The sequence below is a fragment of the Antennarius striatus genome, chromosome 2 (genome assembly GCF_040054535.1).
Source record: "Antennarius striatus isolate MH-2024 chromosome 2, ASM4005453v1, whole genome shotgun sequence".
Classification (NCBI taxonomy): domain Eukaryota; kingdom Metazoa; phylum Chordata; class Actinopteri; order Lophiiformes; family Antennariidae; genus Antennarius; species Antennarius striatus.
In genome coordinates this window covers 3,879,076-3,894,204 of record NC_090777.1, presented here as the reverse complement: position 1 = coordinate 3,894,204, position 15,129 = coordinate 3,879,076, and the positions used below count along the sequence as shown (strand labels likewise).

Genomic DNA, 15,129 nt, shown 5'->3' with positions numbered 1-15,129 from the left:
AATCTTCAGTCATGAACAAAAACATTTTAAAATGTGCTTCACAGATTTGAGAGGATTATTCTGAAATAAATATTTCGTTTATTTCTTAATTTATTACAACAATGCTCAACTGAACACATGACGTCCAGCTGAGGCTCCCATCAACGGTCTGTTCTTGTTCTGTCCACTGGCTTCTGAGGCGCCATGGACAGAACGTAGATGACCTGACAATGCGAATGCTAAGATGGTGTGGTAACATCACCGGCCATCCCCAGGAGCCACGCTGAGGACGTTAGTGTTGAGGCTACAGTGAAGATTCCACCTTAAACAGGTTGGGAGGTTTGAATTACATCCAAAGCCACACAGACACGGAATCGTGTCTATGTGGGTTTGTTTTCTAACATTGAAGCTCGTCACGTCTCCTGCAGGTGTTTGGGTCAATGCTGCATTGCTGGTTGGCGCTGGAGCTCCAGAGCCATCAAGTGGATGAAGTTTAGTTTAATGGTCAATCAGATCGGAGGTGACCGACCTTTCCTTCTGGGGTGAGACGGTCCTTCATGTTGGACTAGACACTAGAACCTCATTAAAGGTGTTGTGATCGGTTCCCTTTGGGGCTCTGGACCTTCAGCTGTGCCTCGTGGGCTCGCCGCTTGTTGGTCAGTGCAGGTTGATCTCGTGTTCCTCTGCGTCGTACTCGTCGGTGGACTCGTCTCGGCTCTGCCGCAGCAACGGCAGCTCCAGCTCCGGGCTCTTGCCAGCCAGCTGCCGTAGAGATGGGCCTTTATCTGCCGGGGGGATGAGCGTTAGAACGTCAGATGGTTCAGGTTGATCAGGGTGCAACAACGCACCACAGGAACCCACAGGAACCAACAGGAACCACCAAAGTTAAACACACTTACTTTTGGAGTAATAGGCCTTGAGGCCCACGTGGAGTGAGATGCCACACACACACACAGCGAAGCCCAGCCAGTTCAGGAGGCTCAGCCGGTCCCCCATCACCGACGAGGCCAGAAGCAGGATGCACACCTCCTGCAGGAAGTCACGTGACAGGTGAGCTGACATTCAGGAACACACCACTGACGTTCACCGGTAGAGTTCCAGTGAAACACTAAGAGCTACCCGGCATGGTGGAGTGAAAATGAAGATACCTTAAATATCCCAGATATGGACAGAGTGAGGCTGGAGGTCCGGGACACCAGCAGGAACTCGGAGAAGCCCAAACCAAAGGCCAGCCCCCCGCCCAGACTCAGTGTAAAGAGGGAGTACAGCAGAGGGGAGAGCTCCGTTGACCGGAACAGCTTCTCTGAGGTGCTGAGGCTGAGTCCTGGAGACAGAGACCAGAATGGGGGACATGTCCAGGGCTGGACATCCATCCCACGGTACTAACGTGACCTGTCATAGCAGAGGTGGAGGTACTGAGTAGATCCACCCTTCAAGTCTCAGGTGAGTCAAGTCGCTGTTTAAGGTCAAGTCAAACGAGACGAGTCAGGACCCGGGTCATGAGTCAGGTCAGATTCTGGTGACTGACCAGTTTCCACATTTAAACCAGTTAAACTCTTAGAAAGTTGAAGATTCTGGTCTGTTATTCCGTCTGAGATCCGTTGGCACCATGTTCTGTATGTTCCGGTACCGTGTGGTTGTTGCTCTGGTACCGTGTAACCTCTAATGTCTGGTCTGACCGCCTTCAGCTTAGATTGTGACATTCACTGTGTCAGTATTTGAGAAGCTTCTGCAATGAACGGGCCCTTCAGAACCTGAGCCCAATGACACCTGACACTGTCACCCATGCCATCAGGGAAGGAGAAGTCCATTTAGGCACCTAGTCATCAGTATCTTCAGGCAGTCAGCTGACCTCATCAGCTACCCCAGACCAGAACCCTGCCCCCACCTCTGGAACCGGGTCAGTCTGGACTCATCAGACCACATGACCTTCTTCCACTGCTCCAGAGTCCAATTGCTACGCTCCCCAGAAAACTGAGAGCTCTTGTTCCAGTTGGCCGTCCTGATTAGAGGTTCTCTGAAGGCTGCACAGCTGTTCCTTTCCTGATTGGAGGTTCTCCAAATGCTCTCCAGCTGTTCCCTTCCTGATTGGAGGTTCTCCAAATGCTCTCCAGCTGTTCCCTTCCTGATTGGAGGTTCTCCAAATGCTCTCCAGCTGTTTCCTCCTGATTGGAGGTTCTCCAAATGCTCTCCAGCTGTTCCCTTCCTGATTAGAGGTTCTCTGAAGGCTACATAGCTGCTCCCTTCACACTGAGCGTGTTACTCTCACTATTAGTCACAGCCCTGAGTTCTACTGTTGTTTTTCTTCCATCTGATTTCATCAAACGTTTCAGTGATCGCTGATCACGACCCCTCAGGATGTTCTTCCTGGTAGATGACGGGTCCTGACTGTCCTCCAGTTGTTAATAATGTGTTGGACTGTTCTCGACCCAATGCTAGTGGTCACTGCAGTCTCCCCACATGCTTCCTCTGATGATTGGACCTTATCTAACAGACATCATCTTCTCCACGACCATGGGACGTGTCTTCAGACGAGGTTGTTGAAGAAATGAGACTCGACTCCTTCAACCTGTTGAGGTTGGTAATGGAGTCGCATTACCAACCCCAACCCTGTTCTGCCACCTTCAACGTTCCTATGAGATTAAACAGCATGAAAACAGAACCAGAAACACAAAACCAACAGCCCTGCTAGCTCAGCTAACCCTACTAGCTCTGCTAGCCATGCTATCCCTGCTAACCGTGACAACACCCTTCCCTCGGGCAAAGTGAAGCGAGCAGCTCCCATCCGCCAACACGCAACTGTTTATTCTACCAACCGGTTAGAACCAGTTTGAGGCACGCTGATGTTTAATCGAGTTTTCACACGTAACACACATCCTGGTTGGACGATGGCAAACAGTCACATGACGCCTACCTTCATTGTAGAGGAAGAGGGGGAAGAGCCCAATGAACATGATGGGCTGGAGGTGGAACATGGCATCGATTGGGTTCTGAAGACCTGGAGGAGGAACGGATCAGAACGAGGAGTTACATCGAGATACACAAAACATTCACTCACTCACTCACTCACTCATTAACTCATTCATTCATTCATTCATTCATTCAGAGGATTCACATTAACAGTGATATGATTCATATTTACAATGCGAGGATTCAGATTAACAGCTGGAAGATTCAGAATAGCAGTGGGAGGATTCAGATCAATGGTGGGAGGATTCAGATTAACAGTCAGAGGATTCAGATTAACGGTGGGAAGTTTCAGATTAACGGTGTGAGGATTTACATTAACAAAGGGAGCTCATCCTTATTTATGTGTTCAGGTGTTCAAGTGTCTAAATCCCTGATCTTCAGCATCTCCATGTGGACCGGTTCTCAGCACTGACCCAGCTCTGCCTTCTGCATGAGGACCTGAGTGAGGGTCCAACGGATCCCCCCGATGAAGGACGCCAGCAGCACCATGAGGAAGCCCTCCAGGTTGAACTGGGTGGACTCAAACGTGAACATAAACAGACCACATGAGATCAGCAGGACCACCAGGATCAGGAACGGGTTCTGATCCAGAGGGACAGGAGAAGAAGAGATGAATAAAACTAAAGAGGTGAGAGGAAGCCACAACAGACCTGATTCCGCATCAGGTAGATCTGATCCAGCATCAGGTGGATCTGATCCAGCATCAGGTAGATCTGATCCAGCATCACATAGATCTGATCCAGAATCAGGTAGATCTGATCCAGCATCAGGTGGATCTGATCCAGCATCAGACAGACCTGATCCAGGATCAGACGGATCTGATCCAGGATCAGACGGATCTGATTCAGCATCAGGTAGATCTGATCCACTCACCGGTTCCTCAAGTTTGAAGATGAGGGAGAAAAACAGGATGAAGAGCACGGCTGAAGACTTGGTCATGGTGTACCTAATGAAGGAAACAAAAGCAAAGAACAGAATGGGTCCAATGATCTACTGTATATTACAGTACATTAGTGGTTCTACTGATCTAGTGGTGTAATGAGTAAAAACTGGAACAGGTGTCTCATTCAAAAAGCCTCACTTACAGACTGATGGTGATGAAGAGGAAGCTCCAGTTGGAGAGCCCGATGTCCAGGACTGTGGCCAGAGCTGGGAAAGAAGGAACAATGAGGTGAGGAGGTCAACAATTCCCTATTCCTGGAGCAGAATCCCGCCTGGATGGAGGTGAAGGCTGGTTCCAAACCAGTTACCATTAGCTGATGTTGCTGAGCTGCAAACTCTCCACCTTCTGTAGTCTTACCTGACCTACGCCCATTAGCATCTGCAGCAGCAGTGTTGATGATGTCATCCAATATGAAGATAAATAATGACACATGATGTGTGTTCGAACACAGCTGAAAAACAGCCCCGCCTCCTCCCAGCTGCGATGTCATTGTTCCATCAGCGTGGACTTCAGCCGGGCTATGAACCCTTGCTGTTCCTACACCCCCCCCCAATCAATGGTAGACCCTGATTTTTAATCACCACCTACAGTATCTCAATGTGTTTTGCTTCTGTTGGAACACTGGTGGACACTCTGATTCAGGTCTCACCAGTAGGGGCCGGTTGAGGTCTCACCTGTAGGGGATACTTTGTGGAGGTAGTCCGTCCAGCTCAGCACCACTCGGGGTTTCCCTGTCCAGCAGTGCATCGCCCAGCGAGTCACAGCGGCCAGGCAGAAGATGATGCTGAGGTGGACCAACGTCATGAAGAGGGGATAGTGGAAGCCCTGGAGGGATGAAGACCAGTCAGGGTGGCCTGGTGGGACCAGACCCACCCACCGAAGACCCCAACACTAGACCCACCCACCAAAGACCCCAACACCAGACCCACACACTGAATATCTCAACACCAGACCCACCCACCGAACACCCCAACACCAGACCCACCAACTGAACACCCCAACACCAGACCCACCCACTGAAGACCTAGATTTCAGACACACCCATTGAAGACCCCAACACCAGACCCACCAACTGAACATCCCAACACAACTCTGACCCACACAAGACCTCAACACCAGACCCACCCACTGAAGACCCCAACACCAGACCCGGCTCCAGAGGAACGGTGTTACTATGGGAGTGACTACACCTTAATCCTCATTGGCTCACCTTCATCAGCCATTTGTTGTAGAAGGTGATGCCGATGGAGAACACGTAGTAGAAGAGGATCAACCCCACAGTGCGGACCCCCCGGCAGATGAACTGGACCGGGCACGCCATCCAGGGCAGTCAGGACCGGAAGACCTGGAGGGAGCTACAGAGGACAGCTCATCTCCAGACTGGACCTGTAGCCATTCCTGCAGACAGAGAGGGGCGAGTGTTAGCCCTACAAACGTAATAACTCCCACAAATGTAATAAAAAATTGCAACTTTAAATGTAATAATCCTACAAATGTAATAACTTTCCCACAAACGCCTATCACAAACGTAATACAGTCAAACTTCGGTTTTCGAACGCTTCTGTACTCGACCAAATCGGTTTTCGACCAGAAAATCTGAGAATTTTACGTCTCTGAACTCGACCAAAATTCAGCTCCCGACCAAACCAAAAGAAGCCGAGCGTACCTGAACGCAACTCACTTAGGAGCCCAGCGAACTCGAATGCCCAGGATGCTTCCTCCGTAGTGCATTTGTGTTCGAAGTTCGATAGGATATCTTTTATTAAAATAAAACACAGAGTCTATTTCTACCCCTTTTTATTTATGGTAAACAGTATACAGTGCAGTCTATGGTGTAAAATAGTAAAAAAAAAACCTTAAAAAAAGTTGTTTTTTAGACTTGGAACGGATTAAAATTATTTACAATAATTATAATGGGAAAAATAGTTTCGGATTTCGAACAACTCACTTTTCGATCAGCCTTCTGGAACGGATTATGTTCGAAAACCGAGGGTTGACTGTACCTTATTTCCCACAAACGTAATAAATATTACTTTTGTGGGGCTACTACGCTTGTGGGAGTTATTACGTTTGTGGGGCTAACAGGGGGATTCGAGTCCTGTTCCAACCGGTCACCAGTTGGAGATAACACCGCGTTATTTTAGGCTTAACTTTAGATTAACGTATTGTCAACTTAATGCTAACCCAAAATTAGTGGGTTTAACCTTGTGTTAACTCAGTGTTAGGTTAGGGTTAATTTAGGATTAACATTGTTAATTTAGGGTTAATTTAGCTGTAACTTACTATTAACTTAGGGTTCATTTAGAGTTAACACTCATTGTTAACTTTGGGTTAATTTAGGGTTAACTTACTGTTAACTTGATGCTAACCGAAAGTTAGTGTCAACTCAGGGTTAACCTTGAGTTAATCAAGGTTACCTTTGTTTACTTAGGTTTAACCTTGTGTTGACTCAGTGTTAGGTTAGGGTTAATTTAGGATTAACAGTGTTAATTCAGGGTTAACTTGATGTGTTAACTTAGTGATAATTTAGGGTTAACTCAGTGTTTACATTGGGTTAACTTCGCGTTAACTAAGGTTTAACTTAGCATTAACCTAACGCTAACTTAGTGTTAACTTAGTAATAACTTTGGTTTAATTTAGGGTTAACTTAGCTTTAACTTAGTGTTAACTCATAATTCATTTAGGGTTAACTCAGTGTTTACATAGGGTTAATTTAGAGTTAAGTCATTATTAATTCAGGTTTAATTTCCTGTTAACTTGGAGTTTACACAGCGTTAACTCGGGGCTGACTTGGTGTTAACTTAAGCTTAACTTCGTGTTAACTCAGTGTCAGGTTAACATCTGTCAGCTGCTCATCCACGTCAGCTAACCGTTAGCCGCGACCCGACGCTAAACACACCTACGTGACGTCAGCGGTTATTTTATCGCTCGTTATCAGACATCATCAGCTTTAACAAGGAGTTCAAAGGTCAAAGTTCAGAGTGTGGGTTCCACGTTAGCTAGCTGGGCAGCTACGTCGGTGTAGCACTGACTGAACAACGACCTGCGCAGACAGGCGCTGTTAACATCTGTTTTCACGCGTGGAGGTGGGTTCTACGCCGGCAGGCTTCTGCATACGGACAGAATGCCGTCCGCTCCGCCTCCGGTACGCATGGCAACACCGTTAATTTAGCGGATTCCTTTCAGCAGCAGCCCGGTGAAGTCCCCCCCGCAGTCAGACAACTGGGCTCCAAGTTCACGCCTGCTAGCTGCTAGTCGTTAGCATTAGCTTGGTGGTGCTCACACATTAACAGCTCAACCAAATGATTGTAAAGTCTGTTTAACGCCAGAACCACAGTTCCTCCTGAGAACCGAGTTCCGAACCAGCCGCTACTCACGTCCACGAACGGCTGCGCGACATCGATCCACACGAGCCGTTCAGTCACAACTCAGGGCGAAGAGTCCAATGGCAGTCGTACGTCATCGTTATGCCAGCCAATCACAGGTGGAGATGGGCGGGTCTCCGTGGTGCGGTGTAGTGGAAGGGACAACCACCAGGGGGCAGGCAGCTTCATCGAGTTAAGCTTCCTGATTAAATCACTTCCGCGGTCACGAAGAGTGGCGGAAACCAACGAAGAAGAGTCGCCGTCGATTCGAAACACGGTGACGAGCGTTACTACGGCAACGAGTTTAGCTTCAATCGATCGCAGCGTTGCCAGAGTGGTGGTGTAATCAGCCTGTGTGTGTTTCCAGCGCAATGGCGGATGAGGAAGATGAGCCCGGGTTCGATGAGGAGGTGGAGGAAGGCGCCGGCGGGGTGGACGTGTGTCACGGCCGGAGGAAGAGGCTCTTCTCCAAGGAGCTCCGGTGCATGATGTACGGCTTCGGGGACGACCAGAACCCGTACACCGAGTCGGTGGACATCCTGGAGGACCTGGTGATCGAGTTCATCACGGAGATGACGCACAAGGCCATGTCCATCGGGCGGCAGGGCCGCGTCCAGGTGGAGGACATCGTCTTCCTCATCCGGAAGGACCCCCGGAAGTTCGCCAGAGTCAAAGACCTCCTGACCATGAACGAGGAGCTGAAGAGAGCCAGGAAGGCCTTCGACGAGGCCAATTATGGCTCCTAGCCTGGACCTGGGGCGAGCTAGAGACCGGGACCTGATGTCCAGACGGGACCTGATGTCCAGACGGGACCTGATGTCCATTCTGGACCAGTTGTTTAAGATCTTTCTTTTGTGATGGTGTTCTTTCATACAGTTTTGTCCAAGCGTTGATCAATGATCGTCTGTCTGTATCTAAATGAAGTGTCTTGTATAAAATGGACGAGCAGAAAAGTCTGGAGCTCCGGTCCAGCGTCTGTTGGGTAAAGCTGAACATTAAACACACGTTTGACGTTGTGGGTGTTTAATGTAATGCTTCCTACATATTTAACTGAGAATGTTCTGTGAGAGTGGTTCTGGGCCCGTTTAATAAATGCCCTGATGTTTAAATGCCGGTGAGGCTCTTTGTGCATTCTTTTGGGTCCAACGTGTGTCTGATTTATAGCCATGGAACAAGAAATCAGAAACACCGCTGAGGTCAGAGAAGTCATTACCATCCCACACAACCGCTGCTTTAAATAAACGTCCTGCACTGGAAATGGTACTGAGTTTAAAAACGACACATAAAATGTTTGAGTGCTATAAGTTGTGGTGCAGAGAGAATTTCGGATTTAGAAAAAAATTATCCAATCTTTTTTTTTGGACAAATTTCTCAGAAGATCCCATTAAGACTTTATTTTCCAAAAAATATATTTTTCTGCCCATTATTTTATAGTCCAGCTATCCATCCATCCTCTTATCCGGGTCGCTGGGGCAACGGTCTCAGGAGGGATGCCCATACTTCCCTCTTGCCAAACACCTCTTCCATCTCCTCTGGAGGGATCCTCAGGTGTTCCCAGGCCAGCAGAGAGACATAGTCCCTCCAGTGTGTCCTAGGTCTTCCCACCCCCGTACAGGTTGCTAATTTGGGGCTCGTAAACCACACTTATTAAAGTTTTAAATGACATACATATGAATAATCATGCCTTTACAACCACCGTCCTGGTACTGCTGGATCTCAGTGATGCATTTGACACGAATGATCATAAAATCCTGCTGGACAGACTAGAACAGTGGGTGGGATTTACTGGCACTGCGTTAAATTGGTTCAAATCTTTCTTGCAAGATGAGGACTACTTTGTCTCAGTCGGTAGTGAAGAGTCAGAGCGAACAAAGATCACATGCGGGGTTCCACAAGGGTCCATTCTGGGACCACTTCTATTCAATATCTACATGCTGCCCCTTGCTCAGATCATGGAATACCACAACATCTCCTATCATACTTACGCAGATGACACACAACTTTACATTTCAGTGTCATCACAAGACTATAGTCGTTTACATTCATTAAGCAATTGCATTAATCAAATCAATGGATGGATGGACCAAAATGTCCACCAGCTCAATCCAGACAAGAGAGATGTGATTGTTTTTGGCCCCAATAATGAAAGATCAGAGATCAATGCTCACCTTGACTTCATGTCATTGAAAGCTACAAATCAAGCCAGAAATCTTGGTGTAATTATAGACTCAGACCTGAATTTTACCAGCCACTTAAAAGCTATTACTAAATCTGCCTATTACCAGAGTCAGAGTCCTTTCAAACACCAGGAAACTGGACCACATCACACCAGTCCTTAATTCACTGCACTGGCTTCCTGTGAGTCAAAGGGTCGATTTTAAAATCTTACTGCTGCTCTACAAATCTCTAAATGGTCTTGGACCAAAATACATGCAAGATTTATTCATTCCTTATGAAGCCTCCAGACCCCTGAGGTCATCTGGGACGGGTTTACTGTGTGTTCCCAGAACCAGAACCCAACAAAGTGAAGAAGAATTTAGTTATTATGCTCCTCACCTGTGGAACAAACTGCCTGACTACCTGAGATTGGCTCAAACGGTCACTTCATTTAAATCAGGGCTAAAAAGATTTTTGTTCACTGCAGCATTTTCCTGAATTTGTTCTTTAATTATCTGCATTTTTTAAAAAATCAATAGCTTTAAATATTTTATTCTCCTGTTTTATTGACTTTTTCATTTTAAATGTTCTTTTATTGATAGTTTATTGTCTTTGTTTTAATCCCTTTTTGTCTTTGAAATGTTCTTGTATTTCGTTGCCTTCGTAAAGCACTTTGAATTGCCTGTGTGTGAATGGTTCTATACAAATAAACTTGCCTTGCCTTTTAATAAAGTTCAGCACAAAACTGGGAATGTTTATCTACATAAGACGAGTTCATTCAACTAACGTCTCCTGGAACTAGTTAACAACGTTATTGGGTGACTGGTGGTGTGTCGCCCCGGATAGAAGGCTCTAGTGGGTGAGGTGTATGGACACACACCCATCTCCTCATTATAAGTGATTTATTGGTTATTGATTGGTTCAGCACAGACTTGAAACCCAGCCGCAGGAAGTGGAACGTCTCCAGTCCGTTCAGGACAAACCGTCTCCGGTCGACACAAAATGGACAAAGAGGAGAAACAAAAGGTTTTATTTATTGATCTTCCTCAAAACAAACTTTTTACACGACCATAAAAACGACAGAGCGACGAGTCAGCAGGTTCCTTCGTTTATTCTGTTAGCAGGTGACTGATTGGTCTAGGCAGCAGCTAACAGGCTGCTGTTCTATCTGGACTAGGCTCTAGATGAGAGCGTTACCTGGGGGTGGGGGGGTGGGGTCAGGGGCGGGGTCGCTGATGACATGCTCCTATGAATGAAACTCAATCCACACCACAGCCTGAAGCTCATCCTTCACTCTATTCACCGGTGTTAGGGGCCAGAGAGGAGCCCCAGCGGGGCCCGCACCCGGCCCCTATAGCTATCTGTGGTTCAGGAGGGAGGGGGAAGGGAGAGGGGTGGTGTCCAGGTAGGAGGGGGAGGGTCCAGGTGGGAGGGGAGGCGTCCAGGTAGGAGGGGGACGGGGTGAAGATGGATTGGAGGAATGTCCACGAGTCCTTCAGGTTCTACTGCACATTCTCCATCATCTTGAGGAATTCTGAAAAGAGAGACGAGTCACTAGTGTGTGTGTGTGTGTGTGTGTGTGTGTGTGTGTGTTGTGGGTTCGGTACCGTCAAAGTCCAGCATGCCGTCGGCGTTCTTGTCCCCGTCCTTCATCAGCTCGTCGATCTCGTCCTCCGTGATCGGTTCTCCGGTGCTGCGGATGATGAGCGCGAACTCCTCTCTGTCGATGTAGCCGTCGCCGTTCCTGCGTGGGAGACACACACACACACACACACACACACACACACACACACACACACACACACACACACACACACACACACACACACACACACACACACACACACACACACACACACACACACACACACACACACACACGGTGATTAGAGCAAAAGATTCGTCGTGCGTGATGCGTGACTGTGGAGACGAGACGCACTTGTCGAACACGCGGAAGCACTCCGCCAACTCCTCCTCGCTCTTTCCGGCCTGGTCCTCCTTCAGCAGCCGCACCATCATCACCAGGAACTCCTCGAAGTCGATGGTGCCGCTACCTGCGGACGATAAGGCAGCCAAACGCCTGAGGACCAGCCCGACGTCATGTGCTCGATTCCCGCTCCGTGCGCGTCACTGCGCGCGGCCCCGAACCGAGTTCAATCAAAAGAATTTCTTCTACCTCCTAAAACACATCCAGTGTGACCCACCGGAACCGGTCACATGGAGTCGAGCTTTGCGCTTAGTTGTTCGGTCACGCACTGGTCGTGCGTAAAAACGACCGTTACGCGCAGTGCGCACCAGAGGCGCACGGAGCGGGTGTCACCGTGGCTCACCGTCCTCGTCCACCTCCTCGATGATCTCGTCCAGCTCCTCTCTGGTGGGGTTCTGGCCCAGCATCCTCATCACGGTGCCCAGCTCCTTGGTGCTGATGTCACCGCCGCCGTCGGTGTCGAACATGTCAAAGGCGGCCTTGAACTCTGCGGACAGAAACACAAAGAGTCCCACGTTGGACGCGTCGGAGCAGGAGAACGGATGTCGGTCCGACGGGAAATTAACAAAAAGTAGAACCTAGAAATAAAAACTATCATCGTTAGCTTCGCATTCTGGTCATTTTCTGCTCGCTTTTAATTGTTTGATTAATTGATGTTGAGGAGGTGACGTTCAATGACGTCAGGCTCCGTCTAGAGGTTTTGTCACGTGACTGGGGTCTGGCGTTAGTTCTACTCACCGGCCAACATCTCCTCGCTCAGGTAGGAGCGGGCCTCTTGTTGCGCGTCAGTCTGGAAAGAAACAGAGACGCGTTCAGGTTCACCACGGCCTCACGTCCACTTCACTGACCAACCAGTAAAACCAGAAACACTGACCCTGAACGCACCGCAGCAGTGTTGTGTTCAGGGAAATCATGAAAACGAATAAAATATTGTAGTTCTGGTGCACACAAGAATATATTGTTAGGAAATCACATGGGTCCAAGTCCCTTTCCAGATGGTAGATGTTTTCTGGGTGTTTGCTAGATGGTTACTGGATGTTTTCTGGAGGTTTCCTGGATGCTTGCTAGATGTTTTCCAGATGTTTTCTGGATGTTTACTGGATGTTTGCTAGATATTCCTTGGGTATGTTTGCTAGATGTTTCCCGGATGTTTGCTAGATGTTTTCTTAATGTTTGTTAGATCTTTTCTTGATGTTTGCGAGATGTTTCCTGAAAATGAAATCAACACATCCATACCAGTTCATCTTTCCCAGAATGAGTGAATTAGCTCCATTAAATTCTTCTTTATAAAAGAAATTAGATTTATAACTGTACACCGCATCAATACAGCATAAAGACATGGATGTTTGCTAGATGTTCCCTGGGTCTGTTGGCTAGATGTTTTCTGGATGTGTGCTAGATGTCTTCCTGATGTTTGCTAGATGTTTGCTAGATGTTTCCTGGATGTTAGCCAGATGTTTCCTGCTTGATGTTTCCTGGATGTTTTCTAGATGTTTCCTAGATGTTAATAGGTGTGCTAGATGTTTCCTGGATGTTTGCTGTTTTCTGGATGTTTGCTAGATGTTTTCTAGATGTTTTTTGGATGTGTGATGTCTGTCTTCCCGATGTTTGCTGGATGATATTTCCTAGATGTTTGTTAGATGTTTTCTGGATGTTTGTTAGATGTTTTTTGGATACGTGCTTGATGTGTCTTGGATGTTTGCTTGATGTTGTCTTGATGTTTGCTCCATGTTTTCTAGGTCTTTCCTAGATGTTTGGTAGATGTCTTCTCGACAGTTTCTGGACGGTTTCTGGATGATGTTTTGTAGATGTTTGCTAGAGGCTTCCTGGATGTTTCCTAGATGTTTCCTGGATGTTTGCTAGATTTCTTATCGATGTATGCTAGATGTATTCTGGATTTTTGCTATACGTTTCTTGGATGTTGTCTTGATGTTTTTCTAGATGTCTTCGGGAAGTGTGCTAGATGTTTTCAGAATGTATGCTAGATGTCTCCTGGATGTGTGCTAGATGTCTTCTGGATGTTTGCTAGATATTGTCTGGATGTTTGTTAGATGTCTTCTGGGTGTTTGCTATACGTTTCTAGGATGTTGTCTTGATGTTTTCTAGATGTCTTCGGGAAGTGTGCTAGACGTTTTCAGAATGTATGCTAGATGTCTCCTGGATGTGTGCTAGATGTCTTCTGGATGTTTGCTAGATATTGTCTGGATGTTTGTTAGATATTTTCTGGATGTGTGCTAGATGTCTTCTGGATGTTTGCTATACGTTTCTAGGATGTTGTCTTGATGTTTTCTAGATGTCTTCGGGAAGTGTGCTAGATGTTTTCTGAATGTATGCTAGATGTCTTCTGGATGTTTGCTAGATATTGTCTGGATGTTTGTTAGATATTTTCTGGATGTGTGCTAGATGTCTTCTGGATGTTTGCTAGATATTGTCTGGATGTTTGTTAGATATTTTCTGGATGTGTGCTAGATGTCTTCTGGATGTGCACTAGATGTCTTCTGGATGTGCGCTAGATGTCTTCTGGATGTGCACTAGATGTCTTCTGGGTGTGTGCTAGATGTCTTCTGGAAGTTTTCTAGATGTTTGCTAGCTTTTTCTTGGATGTTTGCTAGATATTGTCTGGATGTTTGTTAGAATTTCTCTGAATGTGTGCTACATTTTTCTTGGATGTTGTCTTGATGTTTGCTAGATTGTGTCTTAATGTTTTCTAAATGTCTTCTGGATGTTTGCTAGATGTCTTCTCGATATTTTCTGGAGGTTAACTAGATGTCTTCTGGATGTGTGCTCGCTGATAGGTTTGGATGCGGGGTGTAAATGAGAGCAGCTATTTCGGGCTCAACACATTAGTCCGGCTGTATAAGGCCTGCAGAAACCCAATCCCCAGGAATCTGTCGCCGCAGCAGAACCACAGCGTCTCCTGTGACGCCGGCCGGCGCTTTACCTGAACCTTCCACCAGGATCACAAGGACATGAGATCAATCCGGATGCTATTAATTCACACCATACTCCTATGATTCACATTATTAGTCTATAATTCTGTAGTTATATAAAATATCATTAAATTTCTCATTTTCAGAGGAACCAGTGGAGCATCTCCAACTCAACAGGAGGAATTAAGATTCTCAAAGTCAGTGAGCAGATTTCATCACTTCAACATGCATTTATCAATCAGCTGATCACTATGGGTCATCCATTCCAGTTGAGAATCATGGAGGTTATTGGGTTATTATTATTATTAACATTATAAATGTCTGGTCTTACCATGTTAGTGGATTTGTGTTCCCCCCCAAATATCCAAGGAATAGCAGTCCAACGGAGCGACGCTCAATCCGTGTTCCCCCCAGCAGAGACACTAGACGTCCACTGAGGGATCACACACACTTTAAACGCCAGAGCCAGGTCCCGCCCCCCGCCTCTCACAGGCCTCCAGATTTAGTACCCTGAACTTTTAGGGTTTGGGGGTAACTGGAAGCCAATCACATTTCTGACAGGAAACTCCCATTTCTTGAAGTTGCAAGATTAAGAATGTGGAAGAAGTGACAGCGCTGGGATTAGATTAGATTAGATTAGATTACATTAGATTAGATTATATTACATTACATTACATTAGATTACATTAGATTAGATTAGAGTGTTTGTTGTTCCAACAGTGAAGAACCCAGAGGCAAAGAAAAAGTGATGCAGAGAACATTTTCACTGGTTTGAGGTGAGGTTGTGTATGACACCAC

The 15,129-nt window shown here is 46.8% G+C and overlaps 3 protein-coding genes across 5 annotated transcripts; 1 reads left to right on the top strand and 2 right to left on the bottom strand.

Annotated features, from left to right (window-relative positions):
- Positions 1–55: 55 nt before the first annotated feature.
- Positions 56–7,395, bottom strand: slc35c2 (solute carrier family 35 member C2). 2 transcript variants are annotated; one of them, XM_068328154.1, is made up of 10 exons: positions 7,270–7,394; positions 5,103–5,290; positions 4,567–4,717; positions 4,035–4,098; positions 3,823–3,895; positions 3,363–3,531; positions 2,894–2,977; positions 1,128–1,303; positions 879–1,008; positions 56–764 (listed from the first exon to the last, which is right to left on the bottom strand). In XM_068328154.1, exons 2-10 carry the CDS (start codon positions 5,211–5,213, stop codon positions 637–639), a joined length of 1,086 nt encoding a protein of 361 aa, XP_068184255.1. In that variant the 5' UTR covers positions 5,214–5,290; positions 7,270–7,394; the 3' UTR covers positions 56–636. The 2 variants fall into 2 exon arrangements, with proteins under 2 accessions (XP_068184255.1, XP_068184265.1); XM_068328164.1 differs by lacking the exon at positions 879–1,008 and having other exon boundaries at positions 7,270–7,395.
- On the top strand, positions 6,811–8,365 carry taf13 (TATA-box binding protein associated factor 13). Of its 2 annotated transcripts, none has more exons than XM_068328185.1 (2): positions 6,811–6,978; positions 7,625–8,365. In XM_068328185.1, the coding sequence occupies exon 2, from the start codon at positions 7,629–7,631 to the stop codon at positions 8,001–8,003; it is 375 nt and encodes a 124-aa protein (XP_068184286.1). In that variant the 5' UTR covers positions 6,811–6,978; positions 7,625–7,628; the 3' UTR covers positions 8,004–8,365. The 2 variants fall into 2 exon arrangements, with proteins under 2 accessions (XP_068184286.1, XP_068184278.1); XM_068328177.1 differs by lacking the exon at positions 6,811–6,978 and adding an exon at positions 7,415–7,534.
- A 2,063-nt stretch (positions 8,366–10,428) lies between these two features.
- tnnc2.2 (troponin C2, fast skeletal type, tandem duplicate 2) lies at positions 10,429–14,783 on the bottom strand. Its single transcript, XM_068333777.1, has 6 exons — positions 14,663–14,783; positions 12,140–12,191; positions 11,745–11,888; positions 11,354–11,468; positions 11,022–11,158; positions 10,429–10,948 (listed from the first exon to the last, which is right to left on the bottom strand). Exons 1-6 carry the CDS (start codon positions 14,663–14,665, stop codon positions 10,917–10,919), a joined length of 483 nt encoding a protein of 160 aa, XP_068189878.1. The 5' UTR covers positions 14,666–14,783; the 3' UTR covers positions 10,429–10,916.
- Between the last annotated feature and the right edge of the window lie 346 nt (positions 14,784–15,129).